Source organism: Lissotriton vulgaris, chromosome 4_1 (genome assembly GCF_964263255.1).
Source record: "Lissotriton vulgaris chromosome 4_1, aLisVul1.2, whole genome shotgun sequence".
In the NCBI taxonomy this organism is placed as follows: Eukaryota; Metazoa; Chordata; class Amphibia; order Caudata; family Salamandridae; genus Lissotriton; species Lissotriton vulgaris.
Genome location: NC_141691.1, coordinates 2,117,280,171 through 2,117,300,332, shown reverse-complemented (window position 1 = coordinate 2,117,300,332; position 20,162 = coordinate 2,117,280,171). Strand labels below are relative to the sequence as shown.

The window sequence follows — 20,162 nt, the reverse complement described above, 5'->3', positions numbered from 1 at the left end:
ACAATTGTGACCCCTCTTAATGACCTCACAAGTAAGAAAATGCCAAAGAAAGTTCAGTGGACAGTTAGCTGTCAAAAGGCATTCGAGGACCTAAAGCAGGCCATGTGCACTGCGCCTATTCTCAAGAGTCCAGACTACTCCAACACCTTCAGTGTCCAAACAGATGCTTCTGAGTTGGGTGTGGGAGCTGTTCTATCTCAACTGAATATTGATGGTCATGACCAGCCCATTGCTTTTATAAGTAGAAGGCTGATCCCTAGAGAGAAACATTGGTCAGCTATTGAGAGGGAGGCCTTTGCTGTGGTTTGGGCCCTGAAGAAGTTGAGGCCATACGTGTTTGGAACTCACTTCAAGATTCAGACCAACCATAAGCCCCTCTTGTGGCTAAATCAGATGAAGGGTGAAAACCCCAAACTTCTTAGGTGGTCCATTTCCCTACAGGGGATGGACTTTACAGTGGAGCACAGACCAGGGACTGACCATGGCAATGCAGATGGTCTCTCCAGGTATTTCCACTTAGAACAGGAAGACTCACCTGGTCAAGGTTAGTTTAATGTCCCTAAGTTTGGGTGGGGGGTTATGTAGGAGAGTAGGGTCTGCAATCCTATGGTCACCCCAGATTTTTGCTTTTTGCTTCACTGGTTTACGGCTTTCCCTGGCTGTGGGCCTGCTAATCAGACCCACAGCCTAGCTGTTCTCTCTCTAAATTGACATCCATGTACTTTAAGTGCATTTTCCAATTGGTATTGGGTCACTCTTGTAAGTCCTTGAACTATGTACCATAGGTACCCAGGGCATAAGTGAACCCAAGGCCTACCAGGGGCTGCAGCATGTATTATGCCACCCCTGGCTGGTCATCCAAATCTGACACAACTGGCTGATCAATCAGCTGGGGGCAAGGTGGTGTAATCACCCTTTGCTTTAGATATAGTATACCTATATCTAAACCTAAAATGGACACATATACTCCTATAAGTCACTGCTATGGCAGGCCTTAACAATCCTGGAGGCAGAGTGCTTGGAATTGTGTGAGATGGTGCTCTAGCATGAGCTGAGCCTGTCTACAGCTTTCGGAACAAGTCCTTTAGCTGTTTCCATGCTAACGCTGTACCATATACTCCTAAGTGCATTATAATCCTTGCGGTTATTACTAACTTTGGCATAGCATTATCAAAACATTTCGAGTAAGGTGTCATATGAATTGGAATACTACCCCCTCGCCAATTCTGGCGACGGGGGTAGCATTCCACCCTTTTAGAGGGACACGACATGTATGTAACTGTGAACCCCGGTTAAAGTTAAACCGAGCCTCAGCATCACAAAATGGATGCTGCCACCACAGACACAAGTATGACCTCCTGCTGCTGGGAGTCCTTCCAGCGAGGGAGGCTTGGACAAAGGGTTTCCTGCCTTGGGAGGTGCTAGCACCACCCCAGACAGGATTTTGTGTATTGGGTAGGACAGGCCTGAAAGGAATGAGACAGCCTGGGGCACACATGGTGTCCCTGTGCATACACCTGTTCAAACCAGTTGCTGGGGCACTCCAGCCCCAGCTCTGGTGCGAAACCGGACAAAGGATAGGGGGTGTAACCACCCCCCTTCCTGGTCCCACCCATAGGAGGGACCTAGTCATAGTACAGCCCCCTTTAGCAGGATAAAGGTAGGAGCTGGTCCCATTCCAAATTAGATTATCCTGAATTGATTTTACAAGAAGAAACTCAGGACTTCGACGTTCTGCTCCACAGAAGACTGAAGACATCTCCCTTGTGGGCAAGGAGTGTCCACCCTGCACCAGCAGGCACCATCAAGCGTCCTGCGGCTTCACTTTGTCGTCTTCCCTCGAGGATCCAGACTTCAGAGCCTGACGAGACCCGGAATCCCAGACCTTTACCTACATCTGCAGCACAGCTGAGATCCGTGGGTGCGACAAGACACGTGGGACCGGCCATCTTGGAGAAACTGCACTTCGCTTCCAGCACAACTTCAGAGGCATCCTCGACAAAGTGCTTTGGGGACTGAGAATCCCCAGCCCCGAGCAGCTCCTGCACCAAAGACCAGCCCTCCAGCATCCATGAGATCTGCGTGGGGCCCTTCTGCCTGGTTGCAGCTCAACGCATTATCTGGTCACTTGCCGGCTGGCTAGTGACCTCCTAGACGACGATCCACGAAAACTACACAGCTGTTATGGTTGCTCCAGACTGGCCCTTGCTTCTCTGCAAAGGAGAAGAACCCCGGACCCTCCTGGTCCGCACCAGACGCCTTTTCCATCCACCGCATGCGTTGCCTTTGCTAAGGCCTGTTGATGCCGAATCCGGAACCAACACCGCTGACAGAGAGAGCCTGCATGGGACAGCTCGTGCCTCCATCCTGGTAATCGAAGACACCTCCTGGTCCACGTGGCTGCAGAGTCAAGCGTCCACTCTTCACCTGATCGCGACAACATCACCTGGTTCCTTCCTGGTTCCACTCCAGTCACTGGCTAGTGACTTTGAACAATGTCCCCTCTGCTTTCAGGTCTTCTTCTTCCTTGATCCACCCTTGGGTCGTACCGGACATCTTCCTCCTGGTCGCCTGCAGCATCTTTCTTCAAGGCTCCATAGACTTCGACGCGGATACCCGACACACTTTGACACCTCTGCACCCGCAGCCCGTGGGTGAGGTAACAAGAGCATTTCGGTGCTCAAGGGTAGATTGACTCTCCTAGTGTCCAGATTTCCCGTCGTTTTAGTCCTAACTAGTTAGGATTGTCCGTACTCACCTTTTTCGTAAACTGTACTGTCCATCGACGTTGTTACGCATCTCGCGTGTGAGTTCACACTCTGCACACGCGTTCAGTGGGCCTCCTATTACTTACTAAAGTTAGGGTAGTGTAGTCACAGCGAACCTACAGGCTCTGGACAGCTCCATTCCTCCTATTGATTTCCTTATACCACTTGTTTAGTATATGGTTTGTTGCGCCCCTAGGGCAACATTGTAATTTGTGCAACTTAATGTATTTTTCCTAAGAGTCTTGTCATGTGCTTAGCCCTCTGACCTCATACAGAGTTCAGAGGAGTTTGTTAGTTAATAAATATCTTGTTTACTTATATAACTACCTGGCTTCACATGCCAAAAGAGTTTAGCTTAAGACTGATTTGTCCATGCTACCATTAGGATAGCTGGTCTATAAGGTTGACTTACAACCAATCACCATAAGGGTTGTTTGGACTGATACAAGGTGATCACTAGAATTAGTGAGCATCATATATCAGGCCAACTTCTCACATGGTGAATATTATTTGTCAGTGAGTTAAATAGTTATATGAATAAAAAATGAGATAAATAATTGAATAAGTAAAAGGTTAAATATTTATATAATGTAAGCATAAAAAAGGCAGAGAAAGATAGAATGAGTGCAAAAGTTAGAAAAGAGATCATAATTTAACTTAACAAATATATGAATTAAACATCCTATATATTAATATATATATGGACATATTAATATGTCAAATCTGCTTATCATTTGTAAACAAATTCATATAAAGGATTTAATATTATAACATGAATTTAAAATGCAGAATGAACATATTAGAGTGAGATAGTTGGTACAAAAAAGAAACATATCAATATAAGGTACAAAAAAGAAGATGGAAGATAAAATATTAACGAGTATAAAGAATAATAAGATAGGAGTAGAGAAACAGAAATATAAAAAAAGGATAATAAAAGAATAAGGTATTAAGATAAGAAAAAAGTAAGAATACCAGGGGTGAGGAAAGACAATGAGGCAAGGAAGAAAATACAATGTTGAACTAAGAGATACAAGTATCAGTATTTGAGGTACCATCCTCAATATCTATGCCACAATTCATGTAACCAAAACCCAAAGGAATATATCCATTTGATTCTGAAGGTTATAAATTATTCTTTCATGTGATGCTGTATGTATCATCGTTGTCAACGATTCTTCTTGCGAAGGAGGAGAGGGGGATTTCCAATGACGCAAGATACATATTTTTGCTGTAGCCCATGCTGTGTGAAAAATACTACATTTGAGTTTTTTGAGTTGTGAGGAGAGTTGGAGATCATGGAGGAGAATGGGAGCACGAGTAAGTGGAAGATGTAAAGGCATAGTAGAGGATAAAGTTTTTCCCACATATGACAAGAAAGATTGTAGCAATGGGCATTCGCATATTTTATGTTTTGAATCACAATTGGTATTAGAGCAGCTCCAGCAATTGGCATGTGAGAGAAAACCAGCCTTCTGTAATCTTGCAGCCGACCAATGACAGTCATGAAGGATTTTAAAGAGACAAAATTTAAGTCTAGCTTCACAGGTTCCTTTGTCTAACTTTTCAATAATTTCCTCCCATTCCCCAGTAGTGTAAGATGTTGAAAGTCGGGTCTGCCATTTGAATTGTAGTGTCTGTGCTAGGGTTGAGAAAAAAGGTTTGTTGTAAAAACTCTATACAGACCATATATTATTCCTTTGTGTTCTCCCCAAATGTTGAGATATAATACTATTTGTGAAGTGTGAAGTACCAGAGAAGATAAGTCTAGTTGTTTTTTCAAACATTGTATTAGCTGGGTATGTTTCAGGGACTGATGTTTTGGAATGTCAAATTCTTCTGTTAATTGTGTGAATGATTTAAAATCACCATTATGAAAAATTTGATCTAAAGTTTGAATGCCTGCTGCTTTCCAAAATGGCCATGTTAATACTTGTTGGAAATGGCCCTTTTTGCAGGGTTATCCCCAAAGCTTTTGCTACTTCCTCCCTTGTTTTTCCTGCTCTGTGGTTGTTGGCAATAGGACTCTGCACACTTTACCATTGCTGATCAGTGCTACATATGCTCTCCCTGTAAATAGGTATTGTGATTGGTTATTCATGATTGGCATATTTGTTGTACCTGTAAAGTTCCTAGTAAAGGGCACTGAGGGTGCCAGGGCTGGCAATTCAAATGTTACTAGTGGGCCTGCAGCACTGATTGTGCCACCCATATGAGTAGCCCTAAAATGGTGTCTCAGGCCTGCCACCACAGTGCCTGTGCGCAGTCTGTGAACTGCCATGATGCCCTGGCCAGTGTACACCCTTGGCAGGCTTGACCCTTCCATTTTCTTAAACATTGGACACTCGTATGGTATGCCCATGACACCCCCCTGGGCACGGTGCAGTGTATGTGAAAGATTGGACATGTACTAGTGTGGGTGACATGTTCCGCTAGTGAAATACTGCCATTTTCGTTTTTCACTATTGAACGGCCATCTAGCCCATAGGATAGAATGGAGAATGCTGTGTCCCATGTGCACCTGCATATCTCCCCATAGGAGCAAGATGGGAAACTGAAGTTTGGTATCCCTGAACTCAGAATTTGATATAGCATCTTTTAGGAAAGTGGCTATTTTCCTGTTCGACCTTTTTGTGTGAATGTGTTATAAGTGAGTGAGTTAAAAATATCTTTGTGGCACTCCCACGGGCGTAGCTAGAGCTTGTGGCGCCCGGGGCTATCCCTCAAGATTGCCGCCCCTGGGGTGGGGGGTCGAGGGGTGGTGCTGGGGAAATGCACCACGTGCGTTGGTGCGTGCCTTGCACTACTAACACGTTGTTTGCTTTTGATACATGCACAATTGTCTCCTTTTTCCTCATGTAACGTAACGTTTGCTTTTGTAACATGCCCACTTGTAATTTTCTCCACATGTAAGGTTACTGTTCCTATTGGGAAGCGCTCTGACACCTTCGGGTAAAGTCTGCGCTATATAAAAACGCATAAATAGGTAAATAAATAAATACATGTCATTAAATGACACTCAACAGTGTATTCTTTATTCAGACTCTCTCGCCGTGTGTGAAACTCATCTGCACCTTCCAGGCTTGTGTGAGTTCGACCTCCTTATCATGCCTCTTGCACTGGGAAGTCAGACTCGAAAAGGGTGGGGAGAACCAACAGTTTAAAATGATCATTAGGGTCGTGAAAACGCCGCTCCGGCTGGCAAAGCAGGCTCTTGTCGAGCAGGGCACGAGGGGCAGGAAGAGCCCAGCGCCTCATGCTGGGGTAGAAGAATACAAGAAGCTAACCTCTAGTAAATGTGCACCATATTTACTGGGTAGAAAAATATACCTGCGTCAAATGTGTATGTTCCTTTATGTGACGCTGTTGTTAAAAGTAAGCGGCTATAAACTACATTAGGTGAAGCAGAAATAATTATGTGTGGGTCATGGTTACAGGCACATACAAAACCATTAAGACTAAAGATGTGTGTGCTGTTTTTCAAATTTTGATGACCAATGTTTCGAACCAGCGATCAGCTATTTTAACCATCAAGTGCCTTTAGATAACTATTATTAAGGCGATCTGTTTTTCATTTTATACTGATAAGTTTTTTGGGGGGAAACAATCTATGCGCCTCTATCTATGCACTTTAAAAATGGAAACATTTAGAAATTGTTTCTTTAAAAATACCTTTGAATCAACAATAACCTCGGGACTTTGTACCTGGGAGAGAGTCGGTTCGGGTCAACAGCTTGTGGTGGGCTGCTGAGGTGAGGGTAGGTCACTGGATGCATTCATACACGTCACCACGTGCGTTGGTGCGTGCCTTGCGCTAACAACAGAAGAGTTTACAAGTCTGTCATGGGCGGGCTCTGCATGATAAATGTTTGCAGGGCCGAGATTGGTAGCGTTTTTGCGCGCTATCAGATTGACGGCCTCTGACATAAACGTGAAGGTCCACTTTTAAAATAAGTTCAGTGGTGCGTGCAATGCAGTAGCATTTACACACACTGGGCAATCTTGGCTTAGTTATGCTGCGCAACGCACTTTGGTTGACAATGATGATTTAGTGTCCTGTTGATACTGCTGAGGCGCCGCCCGGCCACCCCCAAAATAGTGCCGCCTGGGGCGGACCGCCCCCCTCGCCCCCCCCTAGCTACGCCGGTGGGCACTCCTAAAATTTTAATGTGGAGTTCAAAGATATCGTTAAAACCAAGTGTGATACTGATATTGGCTAAATTGACCAGGAAGTATCAGTGTTTGTGTGAAATTGTGGTCAACATGTTTCAACCTTTGGAATGCTAGTGCCAGGTTTTCATCAGGACCAGGTGTGTGAACCGGGAGGTCTAGGCTCGCTAAGGCACACCCTTCCCTGATTCACCCATTCACCAGACCATATACTTATGGTTAATAACCCTTACAGCCTTATTTGGAAACAAAGAAAATGTTGTTTGGGAAGCTAACTGAGGTTTAGCCCCTTGGAGACCGTGGCGGGGGGCAGGTTATAGAGGCATTGTCGTATAACCTTTGTGCCCGCCGGATTACCTGCAAAGTAGCCACACAGAATCCTGCAGATGCTGGATTCCGAGTGGCTATTTTGCAGGTATTTTGGCGGGCACAAAGGATATAGAACAATTTTTTGTGTCCTGAGAGTCTCCAAGGGCCAGAAGAGAGCTGGCTTCCTGTTCAAACTCAGGAACACAAATGTTTGTCAGAAGAAGCCATTTTTATCAATGTTGTGTGCGTGTCTCTGCGCACAGCCGGTGCCTTCGTGAAACTGCCCTTGTAAAATTTGACTTGGTGTGCTCATCAGCACACAGCTGGGGCCTGTCGTGAGGTCTGCTCTACCTCAAGCGTGACCTGCTTAGGATAGTGCCTCTCGCGCTATGAACAGACCGGCATGCCGTTGAGGACCTGCGGGCATCTACTTTGCCCCAGATTGCTGTATGTGCACGAGGGGATCAACCGCCTGTGAGCCATGTGTGCATCGTGCTACTTTCCCAGCTGCTGGGCAGTGTGATTATCAGAGGATCGGCACTTTCTCCTCGCCGGCCCCCGTCTGGTCTGAGGTGTCATGACCAAGTTTGCCGCTGGCCCGGGAGCTCTGAAGCGGCCAACCCTTCGGCGTTGCTGCATTGTGGGGGCTACATTCACCGCCACCGTCCGGGAGCCACGAGATTGCCACATCAGGAATCACCGCCAACGGCCCGGGAGCCTCGTAAGTGTCACTTCCCCCCATTGCTGACGTCAGCGATCACCGCGCTGGGATTGTCCACAGCATTGGGCTGTATGTGCACAAGGAGATCAACCGCCTGTGAGCCATGTGTGCATCGTGCTACTTTCCCAGCTGCTGGGCAGTGTGATTATCGGAGGACGGGCACTTTGTCCTCGCCGGCCCCCGTCTGGTCTGAGGTGTCATGACCAAGTTTGCCGCTGGGCCGGGAGCTCTGAAGCGGCCCACCCTTCGGCGTTGCTGCATTGTGGGGGCTACATTCACTGCCACCGTCCGGGAGCCACGAGATCGCCACATCAGGAATCACCGCCAACAGCCCGGGAGCCTCGTAAGTGTCACTTCCCCCATTGCTGATGTCAGCGGATCGCCGCGGATGGCCACAGCATTGGGGGTCCCCTAGCAACCAAGGGGCTCGACTGGGAAGGGCTGCGTAGGTACTGGAGGAGGCGCGGGGCGTCTCCTAGCAACAAGGCTACCCCGCTCCTCTGACGCGGCAGGGCGGCCTCGGAATCCAGGGGATCCACCCATGAAGGAAGCGGCCTCTGCAGCCACATTGACTGCCGAACCCACTCTCCCTTCCACCGCAACAAAGGTAATGCGTGCGTTGGTGCCACGGGGACTGTGCAGGTATTTGTCAAGTAGCAGGGGCTCCCTTCTTGAGGTCATTGGCACTGCTCCTACCGGCCAAGCAGTAGAGCTGCAGGACCGGGCCGCTCTAAGGAGCCTACTTGTTTCCATTATTTCAGAGGCATATTTTTGGCAATTACTGCACACGGAGACGCCGCCAGTCGGGGAAGGCCCGTTACTAATGGGAGAACTATGCAGATGATACCAGAACTATGTAGGGGCTAAAGAGACCAGTGCTATTTCTTTTTTACGTGATTTGGCTTTTGACAACAGAAACCTACCAGTTTGTTTTACTAAGGAAACCCATTAAGAGAACATTACCAAAGTGAACATTTTTCAAGTGACCATTTCTAAGGAAGGAGTATTTTATGTATGTTCATTTTTGGGCATTTTGATCTGCCTAACCTATATAAAGATATTTATATTTTTATACTAACTGGTGTGGTGTACATTTGCGTCGTTTCACTGCATTACTGTGCGTTTTGGTGCAAATACTTTACACATTACCTTGGGGAAAAGCCTGTCTGCTCGTGCCAAGCTACCAAGTGTGTGAGCAGGGGTTATCAACAGTGTTTGTTTACCCCATACCTGACTAGAGTGGTGGTTTCTGCCTGGCTTTGGCGCAAGTCTCAGCCAACCAGAAATCCCATTTCTAACCGGTTTGTTGTAAAAACTCCATACAGACCAGATATTACTCCTTTATGTTTGCCTCAAACATTGAGATATGATACTATTTGTGAAGTGTGAAGTACCGGAGAAGAAAAATCTGGGGGCATATTATCAAGGGGGTTTATCTCCGCTTTTTTGGCTTTAAAAGCCAAGAAAGCGGAGATAAAATTATCTCCCTATTACCAAGCTGTCGCTAACACCAGTTAGTGACAGCTAAAAGGAGATAGCGACCATCTTGGGCCCCGCTTTGCATGTCAGTGATATTTATCACTAATGAGATGCAAAGTGGGCGTGCCAAGATGTTAGAGACTGAAAACAGTCGCTAACATCGCTATCTCCTATTACCAACTTTTGGAGATATTCGCGCTAAGCGGGAATATCTCCAAAAGCTAACACCTGCCCTGAGCAGTTCTTAGCCATGTTATCCAATGGGAGGTGGATAACATGGCTAAGAGCATTTGCTCGATAATGCATGAATATCGCTGACTTTTCAGCGATATTCATGCATTTCGGCCGTTTTTTATCGCATTTGCGATAAACCTTGTTAATAGCAAGGTTTATCTGCGATAAAAATCGCCGATGTGCGGCGATAATTTTTGTCTCTAAACAAGTTAGAGACAAAAATTATCGCTAGTTGTTGGTAATATGCCCCCTAGTTCTTTCAAACATTGTATAAGGTGAGTATGTTTCAGGGATTGATGTGTAGGAAGGTCAAATTTTATCTAAAGTTTGAATGCCTTCTGCTTTCCATAATGGCCATATTAATACTTTCTTAGTAAAACGAATGTTGGTATTGTTCCATATGAAATGAAATGAAAATTGTATTTGTAGAGCGCAAACTACCCTAAGGCCTCGTAGCGCTTAAAGATTGCAGGAAAAGGGACAATGTAATAGGTGCCGTTACATGAATGTATGGGTTTAGAGCTAGTAACCAGTGTGTTTGTTGCCAAGATTTAAACATAGCTGATAAAAGTGAGTTTCTAGGTTTATGACTCCTAATTTTAGTACTTTTTTAGCCTTCCTTCACTAGACTCAGAGTTCCTCTTACCGGGTGACCATAGAGTAGTTCAAAGGGACTGAACCCTAAGGACTTCTGTGGCACCTCTCGGTCCCACTTATGCCTCATGGGTACTTCCAGACCCATTATCATGCCCTTTAGGGTCCAGTTGAATCTCTCAACCAGCCCGTTACCTTGGGGTGGTAAGGAGTGGTGAACTTGTAGGTTACACTGCACTCCTGCCACAGGGACTTCATATACTTAGATATGAAGTTGGTTTCACGGTCTGACACCACCTCTCTGGGGAACCCCACATGGGAGAAAATTCCCATCAATGCACGTCCCAACACGGGGACCTTCACAGTCCAGAGAGGGCTAGCTTTCGGGTACTGGGTGGCATGGTCCACCAAGACCAGGATGAACCTGTTGCCCATGGCTGTCTTGGGATCCAGAGGCACAACAATGTCAATGCCCACCCTTTCAAAGGGGCTGCTGACCACAGAGAATGGTTGGAGAGGAGCCTTTTGGGTCCTCTCACTTGTCTGGCAAGTCTGACAGGTCCTGCAATGAGTATCTTAACTCTTGCATGTTTGGGGCCAATAAAAGTGGGTGACAAGCCGTTCAAAGGTCTTGTCTTGCCCCAAATGTCCTGCTAAAGGCACCTCATGAGCCAGACTCAGCAGGAAGGCTCTGAAGCACTGGGTTACCACCATCACATTGGCTGATCCAGGCTCAGCAACCTTAGGCTCGCTATACAGGAGACCATTCTCCCAGTAGATCCAATGTGATCCAGACTGATCACCTGCTGCCTGGTTTGTGGCCTGTTGCTGCAAACCCACAAGAGAAGGGCACTTATTCTGCTCCTTGCAGACTTCTTCCCTGGTGGGCCCTAATTCCTGCTGCCAATGGGTCAGCTCAGGCAAGTCCCCAGGTCAGCTACTTGTTCCCCCGCAGGTTCCAGGGCATCCCCTCAGGGTCTGCCTCCTCCAAGACCATGGGAACTTCGGGGGCCTGTTTTCAGTGCCCCCTGCTTCTTCTCTAAAAACCAGGCACCTGGGCCACTCTATCAGGCCCTCTTGAATAACCTTACTGGCTGCCATGGACCGAATGGTCACACACACCCAATCAGGCAGACCCAACATCTCCAAATGAGACTTTCTCTCCACCTTAGCCCTAGGGGAGCGTTCCAAATCAATGCCTAGCAGTCAACAGGCATGGCTGGCCTCATAGGTAATTGAAAGGTACCTGAGGACCCCCCCCCCCACTCAAAGGGAACCTGACCACCTTGAAGTGGCTCTCTGAGTTGTCAGAAGAAACTACAGGGTAAAATGTATAGGGGATCAGCTGCACCAGCAAACAACTGACAGCTGTCACACTGGCTCCTGTGTCTCTCAGAGCCTACACCCAGTGGTCATTGATGGTCACCAACTGCCTGTAATTCTTAGTGTTATCAGGCAGGTGGGTCGTAGGGACCATCTCACTGTCTTCTGAAGAGACTAGGGACATCTCTGAAGTACCCCACCCACATTGGGCGCCCAAATCCTCCCCCAAGGCTGCACTTGCCATCTGCAGGGGTGGTGAACCAGTGGGTGCTGCATTCACTTTCATGGGTCACTAAGGATCCCAGAAGCAGTGGCCCACTTGACCACAAGGATAACATTTCATGGGCCCCTTTGGAACAGGCTTATCTGTCGGGCCCCTGGCTTCTTCTCAGTGGGAGGCTGGTAACCCTTACTTTGGTTCCCTCTGGGATTACTTTGGCGCCCTTTCTGGAACGCCCTCTGTTTACCCTTGTCCCCCACACTCTTCTGCTAGGGACCCTGCCCACCTTTGGTGAAGTCTCCCACATCACCCTTGTGGACCCAGGTACTAACCCAGCAGTCCTCAGCAAGCATCCTAGGGATAGTCAGCTTACTATCAATCAGGTGCTGGCGTAGCTCTGGTAAACAATTACTGGACAAGTGCTCCCATGCAATCAAATCATAGAGCACCTCAAAATCATTCACTTTGCTACCCTTCACCCAACCATCCAATGCTCTGCAGAAAAAAGACATATATTTCCCCCAGGTACTTTATTCCAGTTTCTTACAATTCCTAAATCTTTGTCTATAAAGGTCCGGGAACAACCCATACCTGGTCATTAAGGCTTCCTTCATGTGGACATAGGTATTCTGGTCCTCAGAGGGCAAGTCTGACAAGGTGTCCTAGCCATCACTTAAAAAGCGGCCCCACAACCCTTCTCCACCAATCCTTCTCAGGGACCCGATGAGAGAACATGGCCACTTCATAGGCCTTAAACCATTGACCAATATCTTCATGCTTGTGGCACTCCTTAATTACGTCTTTGGGGATATATAATCTTGCTTCTACAGGCACTGATGGTGTGTTGCCACGAGAGTGAGTAATCTCTAAGCTCTTTGCTTTCAGCTCCAACTCTCTCAACATTCTGTCATGCTCTAAATGCATTATCTTTTCTTCCAAGGCTAACTTCTTATTTTCTCATTCCATCTGACCACCCATTTTCAGCTTGGCTAGCTCCATCCTATGCATTCTATTCTTCTCTCTGTCCTCCAGCTCTCCTGGGGACAGGTCCTTTGAAGAAACGCTGCTGCCTGCCCTGGAAGGTGCTTTCTCCCCGGTCAGGCTCAATGGCACATCTGTACCAGGTCTAACAGTTGGGAATTATATTACTATTTTGGATATATACTTTGAGAAAGTTGTCATTTTTCTGCCTAAACCACTTGGCTGTCATTGTTCAATGTCACCTGGCTGCTGAAGGGCTCTTCTGCAGTTAGATTTTGATTACTCTCAGACAGTGGACTAAGGGCCATGGAAGTGGGGAGGGGACTCCACCCTTCACTTGATAGGTTGGGGCTCTGCCCAGTCCCATGCTGAGCTTCAATGGATGCCTACCTTGATTTTGATTGATGAAGCTCACATCTAGACCTGCCTCTCCTCTTTCTCTTGTGTCAAAATGTCACCAACCCTTGTGGGGGTAGTGGAACTGACCAGAATGGTTTTAGAGGGTGGATAAAGACTTCCGTTCCACCCACTGACAGGAACTGGGCATAAAGTGGACCCTACAGTCCTGTCCTAGGATCACTCATGGACCTGTATGGATCAGGAGAAGGACTGCCCTGCTTTCTGAAGGTACTGAAGGAAGACTGGACCTGCTTGCCTTGAACCTAACCCCAAACATTACTCAGTGGTAAATTGGCTGACTAATTTGACCTACAGGAAAACAATGAGCTTCCAGAGGCCTTGCTGGGCTCTGTTGGGGTAAGTGCTAACCCCTAAATGGTGCCCCAGGTCCTGGACGCATGGCTGTTGCTTTCATCCTGCCCACACCACAAAAGCTGGGACTTTTCCAACAGAGAAACATTGGGAGACTGTGACCACCATCAAGTCATAGATGTTGTCGTTGAATCTCTGATCGAGTTCACCTTGCTGCTTTGCCCTGCTGCAGGAGATTTGACTTCTAGAGCAGTTTATAAGTCCCAATGTACAGAGCTTCGAAGCACTAATGCAGAGTGAAAGTAGGTAGATTGACCTAAATAGTCAATGAGTAAGAACCACCTGGCATAAAATATATCACTCTGATAATCATCAATGAATAAAATAATGTTATTCTTACTCAGGTATTACTTTAAAAGAAAAAGAATAAATACAACCATTAAGATAAATATTGTAGGTATGTTATTTATTAATCCTTAAAATGTTCTGCAATCATATAAAACTCAAGAAGAAAAGTGTAAATTAAACAGTAAAAATGTAATACTCAGCTCCAGGTGCATTATTACAGTGTAGTTAAAAAAGAAATGTGCCTTCCTGCACATGCTTTTCAAGACACATTAGCTCTATCTCCTAATGTTGAGTTGGTTAAATTGTCTTTGACGGTTTCAGCTATTGAAGTATCTGTGCTTGAGTTGGAACTCTTTTGGAATTTAACATCCTTCACTCGTGCTTCTAATTTTGAATATTTTACTCATGTCACAGTGTACAAAGTCAATGGTCTTTCAAACTCTCTCTACTTGTCATTTATAGTTTTGCCTATCATTTTATGGCATTCTAAAGCACGTTGCAAAGTCTTAAAAAATAAATTGAGACAATACCTCTCTTTGCTCTTGTGTTCAACTTGCTATGCCTGTGGATCCAGGCAGAAGCAGCTGACATTGGTCCATAACTGCTCAGTGTGAATAATAAGGAACATCACGTTTCAGCATGAAACAGGGTCTGTGCACGTTATTTTTAGAGATGGCCATCCATTTCAGGAACAAAGTACTGGTGATGGCCATCCATTTCAGGAACAAATTCATGGTCATGGCCATCCATTTTAAAAACAAATTACTGGTGATGGCCATCCATTTCAGAAACAAATTCCTGGTGATGGCCATCCATTTCAGGAAAAAATTCCTGGTGATGGCCATCCATTTCAGGAAAAAAATCTTGGTGATGGCCATCCATTTCAGGAAAAAATTCCTGGTGGTGGCCATCCATTTCAGAAACAAATTCCTGGTGATGGCCTTCCATTTCAGGAAAAGATTCCTGGTGATGGCCATCCATTTCAGAAACAAATTCCTGGTGATGGCCATCCATTTCAGGACAAAATTCCTGTTTGTGGCCATCCATTTCAGGAACAATTTCCTGGTCGTGGCCATCCATTTCAGGAACAAAGTACTGCTCATGGCCTCCCCTTTCAGGAACAAATTCCTGGTCATGGCCATCCATTTCAGGATCAAAGTCCTGGTCATGGCCATCCAGTTCAAGGACAAAGTCCCGGTCATGGCCCTCCATTCCAGGAACAAATTCCTGGTCATGGCCACCCATTTCAGGAACAAAGTCCTGGTCGTGGCCATCCAGTTCAGGAACATAGTCCTGGTCATGGCCCTCCATTCCAGGAACAAAGTCCTGGTCATGGCCACCCATTTCAGGAACAAAGTCCTGGTCATGGCCATCCATTTCAGGTAAAAATTCCTGGTCATGGCCATCCATTTCAGGAACAAAATTCCGTTCATGGCCATCCATTTCCAAGTTCATCTGCTGTCACTCTCCCATCTCAAAATGGCTCTCTTTTCCTATAAGGTATTTTCTTGACAATGTTCCTTCACACATTGCTCTTGCATCACTTAGAACACATGAATGTCTTACTACAACACTTAGACTTAGTTACCGATAGAAGCATGCAAGCAACCGGAATATTGATCTAATCTCAGAATAAGCTATTGCCTATTCAGAAGCCTTCTATGAATAAGCATTTCAAAAGCTGATAATTTTGCAGTATCTGCATCACATTCCATGAAATAAATATTCTTGCGCTCAGCATGACTAAAGGAGTTTAGAAAAACATACATAGTGATTCCCCCAACAATCACACATTTAAAAATAGCCTCATTGCAAAAACTGAGTAGAATTAACTTTGATTTATGAAATACAAGTACATTAATAGCATGTTTACAACTGTAACACAGTCAGAGATTTATGTGTGGTACTACAAAAGTATAAGAGTGTACATCAGATCCATAATATCCATGAAAACATTGAGAATCAAATATTAAACAACTATGATGAAAAAGAAAGGCCTTTCAGTTTACTTACTTGCCATTCTTTGTATTTTCTTTAGTAACCGCTTAAGAGGGATCTGAAATAAACTGCATAATAAATGTATTTAATGAAGTGGACAAACTATTAATACATATGCAATGAAAAACACTTTGGCATAGCACAGACATACAAGCCTCTTGTTTTCTGTGGTTTTAAAAAATATATAAAGTAGACATCTAAAAGTCTAGTTGGGGGGTAGGACTAGACATCTAAAAGTCTAGCTGGAGGGATAGGTGGTGGCCTTCGGAGCTTGGGTCGGCCCCTCTTCCGGTGACGGCATTGAAAAACTTGGGAGTGTGGATGGATCCCACTCTCAGTTTTGTGGGGCACACGAAGAAAACGGCTGCCTGCTGCTTTGGAATCCTCCGGGCTCTGCGTCCAGTCCTGAAGGTCTTCGACTCACGCACCCGGCAGCTGGTAATACAGGCGACTGTTATATCGCGCCTGGATTATGCCAGCTCTCTCCTGGTGGGCGCTAACCTTGCCGAAGTCACCCGCCTTCAGCGCGTGCAGAACGCCGCTGCCAGAGCAATTGTTGGTCTTCCCAGATCCTGCCCTGTTTCCAGTACTTTGAAAGCATTGCACTGGTTGCCAGTCAGGGCCAGAATTCAATTCAAGGTACTGTGTTTAGCCTTCAAGATTCTAAATGGTACGGCCGCTCAAATACTTAAGGACCTCCTGTCCTGGTATGTCCCCACTCGGCATTTGAGATCTCTGGGCCAAGCTCTCACTATCACTCCCAGATACAAGCTGTGCCGTGTTGGTGGTCGCTCTTTTCGGGTCAAAGCAGCCAAACTGTGGAACTCCCTTCCGGTGGAGATTCGGCTGTTGGAGGATCTTTTTTATTTTCGTAAGGCTATAAAAACTTTCTTATTTTAACCTAGTTCCTTCTTTTTAGCTGTTGTGTTTCTTGTGGCTGTTGCGTGTTACCTTGCCATGCGCCAGGACGCCCCTTAGCTGGGGCAGCTGTGCGCAGTACAAATCCACATAACATAACATAACATAACAAGTGCACAGGACAAAAGGTTATGCTGAACATAGCACATTATATGTCTCAATCTCCAGGGACATACGACCCAGTGGGGAATATTAGCAAGGGCGTCTTCGCAGCTTTAGCAGCACTTTTTGACTCTAAAGCGGCAATATTTTAATCGCCCTATCAGCAAGCTGTCGCTAACAGCTGTTAGCGACAGCTTTCTGGCGATAGCGTCCATTTTGGGGGCCGTTTTGCATGTCAGCGATATTTATCGCTAATGACATGTAATGTAGGCATTCCTGACCAAAAGACCACGGAAACAGCCACTACCAGACCTAACGCCTATTACCAATGAGGCCCCGGTTAGCGATGAAAAAGGTTGAGCTAACCGGCGCTATCGCAGGAATTTTTACACCTGCTAAAATCCTGACTTGGCCATTATCCTCAATGGGAGGTGGATTCTAAAGCTGAATCCTCCCCTGCCTATTAGCAAGCTTTACGTTAGCGATAAAAGTTTTATTGCTGTTTTACTTATGCTTTTGGTGGATTTCGCCGCTATCGCTGGATCTTTTATCGCTTGGGAGATAAACGCTGGTAATAATGGGCTATCTCCGCAATAGTATCCAGTGATAGACGGCGATAAAAAAATATGCGCTAAGCGCGATTTGCGATATTTATCGCACGGCCTTGCTAATATGCCCCAGTGTGCCTTCTATATTTGTTTCTAAAATTAATGAAATGCCACTCGAGGTTATCATGGGTCCTACATCACTCATTATCGTTCCTTTGACTAGGGACAGATCTGATGAATGCTAAGAATCTTGACAATATCTTCCCTTCCATGTTGCTACATATATCTGACCAACCCATAGTTCTTCAATGAGCTGTTTCTCCATTTCCTAAGGTTATTCATTTCCGCAAACAGGCAGTGCAAGGCATGCTAAAAAAGCACTTTCACCTGACCATACAGCAAGATTATGCAAAATTAAAAAAGTGCAAAAGCATTATCTTGTGTCAAATTTCTAATCAAATCAGCTTTATTCGGTGCATGTAAAAATCACCATAAGAGCACAATATTCATATAGCGACAATTCACATAAAAAAATCACAAATCATAAAATATAGGAAATAGTAAAACATTTTTTCATTTGAAAAATTCTATCATAGGAAGCAAATTGCTATAAAAAACAATATATAACAATTATTTAAAAAATGTAACTACTTGTTTTTATGTTTTGATAAAGCCTAGATGATATCGTTTTCATTCACATATAATAATGCTTCCAGGTGGGAATAATCTTCTCTTTTTCTAATTGCGCATTGAATGTATCTAATGACAGAGTTAATAATTTTTACATCACCCAGATTACAAATAAAGCTATAAGCATGGTTATGATTAAAAAGTCTGTTTGATAAGAATAAAGGTTTTAAAAACAATTTCTGTATATCCATATAAAATTTACAAAAAAAGACAAAATGCATAGTTGTTTGTGCAGATCTTCCATCACATGGGCATTTAGGTAGGTTGTTATTCCACTGTTTCATCTTTGAAAATACTACTAAAAATGTAATGTATCAAACCTTAACCTTGCTAAGAAAAATCTGTGCTGTATTTTTTTAACCAATGTTAAGTATAAAGGTAAACTAGACACAGTCACCCGATCGTGATAGGACACAACACTTCCTTTTAAAATGTCAACTTTATCTCTGTGATTTCTGCGAATTTAAGGTAACTTGCCTTCAAATCCCTATTACTAAGAACTTGGATATTTAGGGAGTTCTTATAATCAAAATCAAATTTGCAGCAAAGTAATGGGTTTGAGATATGCTCCAGCCATGGGATTTTCCTATCTCTATCAAGTTTCAGGCAATCCATTATAATTTCTTTCGAAAAGTTACGTTTGTCCTTCGACAATATCCTTTGCCACAAGAGTAAGCCAGCTAAATTTATTGTATTGCTTAAAAATGGGGCTAATAGCTCTTTGTGTACTATATGATTTGCCGTGCCTTGGGGGACCGCCAATAGTCTTTTGAAAAAATTGTTTTTTAAGGTTTGTAATGTGGTAAAATATATTCTCCCCAAACTGTGGCCCCATAGCAAACACCAGTAATACACATACTACGATAAAGGGTTAATATTTCTCTTATGGGCTTGTTACCTAGTTTTGTAGCAAATCTAATAATACTTTCTGTTACTTTTAAAAATGTCATGCTATTTGACAGCATCGTCCGCATATAAAAGGACTGGTATCGGGCGCGTACCCACTTTTGGTGAATATGCTGGTAATGATTGTAAAAAAGAGTCTACATTATTAATATAAAGGGAGAATAGAAAAGGTGCTAAGACACAGCCTTGTCTTATGCCACATAAAACTCTAAAAGCTGATGTACATTCTCCCTTTTTCCCATAACGTACCCTAGCAATAAAAAATTATAGATTTGGGACAGGTAATTGATGATTTCTATGGGTGCGCCTTGATCCTTTATAGTTTGCCATAACGTTTGGTGGTTAACTAAATTAAAAGCGCTAGTTAAATCTACAAAGCACAGATGTAGCGCCCCTTCTTTTGCTGGGGTGTAATTTCCTATTAGTAAATCTAAATTCAGGCATTGTTGAACTGTACCAATACCTCTTCTGAAGCCATACTGGCCATCCGATAAAATATTACATTATGTTGCCCAGTTTTTGAGTCTTTCTAACAAAATACGACCCATCACTTTAAAAGAGGAATCCAGAAGAGACATTGGTCAGTAACAATTTGCCATTCCCCTGTCCCCTTTTTAAAAAATAGGTACGATGAGGCTCTCCATCCATTAAAGGTGTTCTTTAAAATAGGAATCCAGAAGGCCATAGTAGGCTTGTCATATTTTAGTGAAAAAATATATCCTTGTGTCAGTTTTTGACAGGAGAGTGCATTGAAAGATAAGCACTCGCATTTTGCTTTCTTGTGCCATTCACTGTACCATGAATGGCGTGTATTTACCCAAAGTGGCACAGTGGTGTAAAATCAGGTATTTTCATTAAGATGAATTATGTAGAATTCTCAGCATTTCGCAAAGTACGCCATAGTAATTTTCATTTTGCCTAGGCCTAATACACACCCAGTCCGAAGGCTTTCTACCAGTATCAGTGTTTGTAGGAAAGTGCTCCTTTAGCGTGGTTATCCCCACTTTTTGCCTGACTATCAGTGGCACCAAGGGCCTTGTGACCAGAGAGGGTCTCTAAGGGCTGAAGTATGTATTATGCCACCCTAAGAGACCCCTCAGCAAACACCTGCACACTTCCACTGCAGCCTGTGTGTTTTGGTG

The 20,162-nt window shown here is 44.6% G+C and overlaps 2 protein-coding genes across 5 annotated transcripts in view; one reads left to right on the top strand and one right to left on the bottom strand.

Moving 5' to 3' along the window:
• Window positions 1-15,918, bottom strand: part of LOC147725157 (GTPase IMAP family member 9-like) — a 31,411-nt gene extending 15,493 nt beyond the window's left edge. Inside the window, exon 1 of the mRNA XM_086967123.1 lies at window positions 15,872-15,918. Within this exon, the coding sequence (XP_086823249.1) occupies window positions 15,872-15,878 (7 nt within the window). The 5' untranslated portion in view covers window positions 15,879-15,918. The remainder of the gene's footprint in view (window positions 1-15,871) is intronic.
• Window positions 1-20,162, top strand: part of LOC147725156 (chromaffin granule amine transporter-like) — a 273,571-nt gene that overhangs the window by 43,486 nt on the left and 209,923 nt on the right. The window lies entirely within an intron of this gene.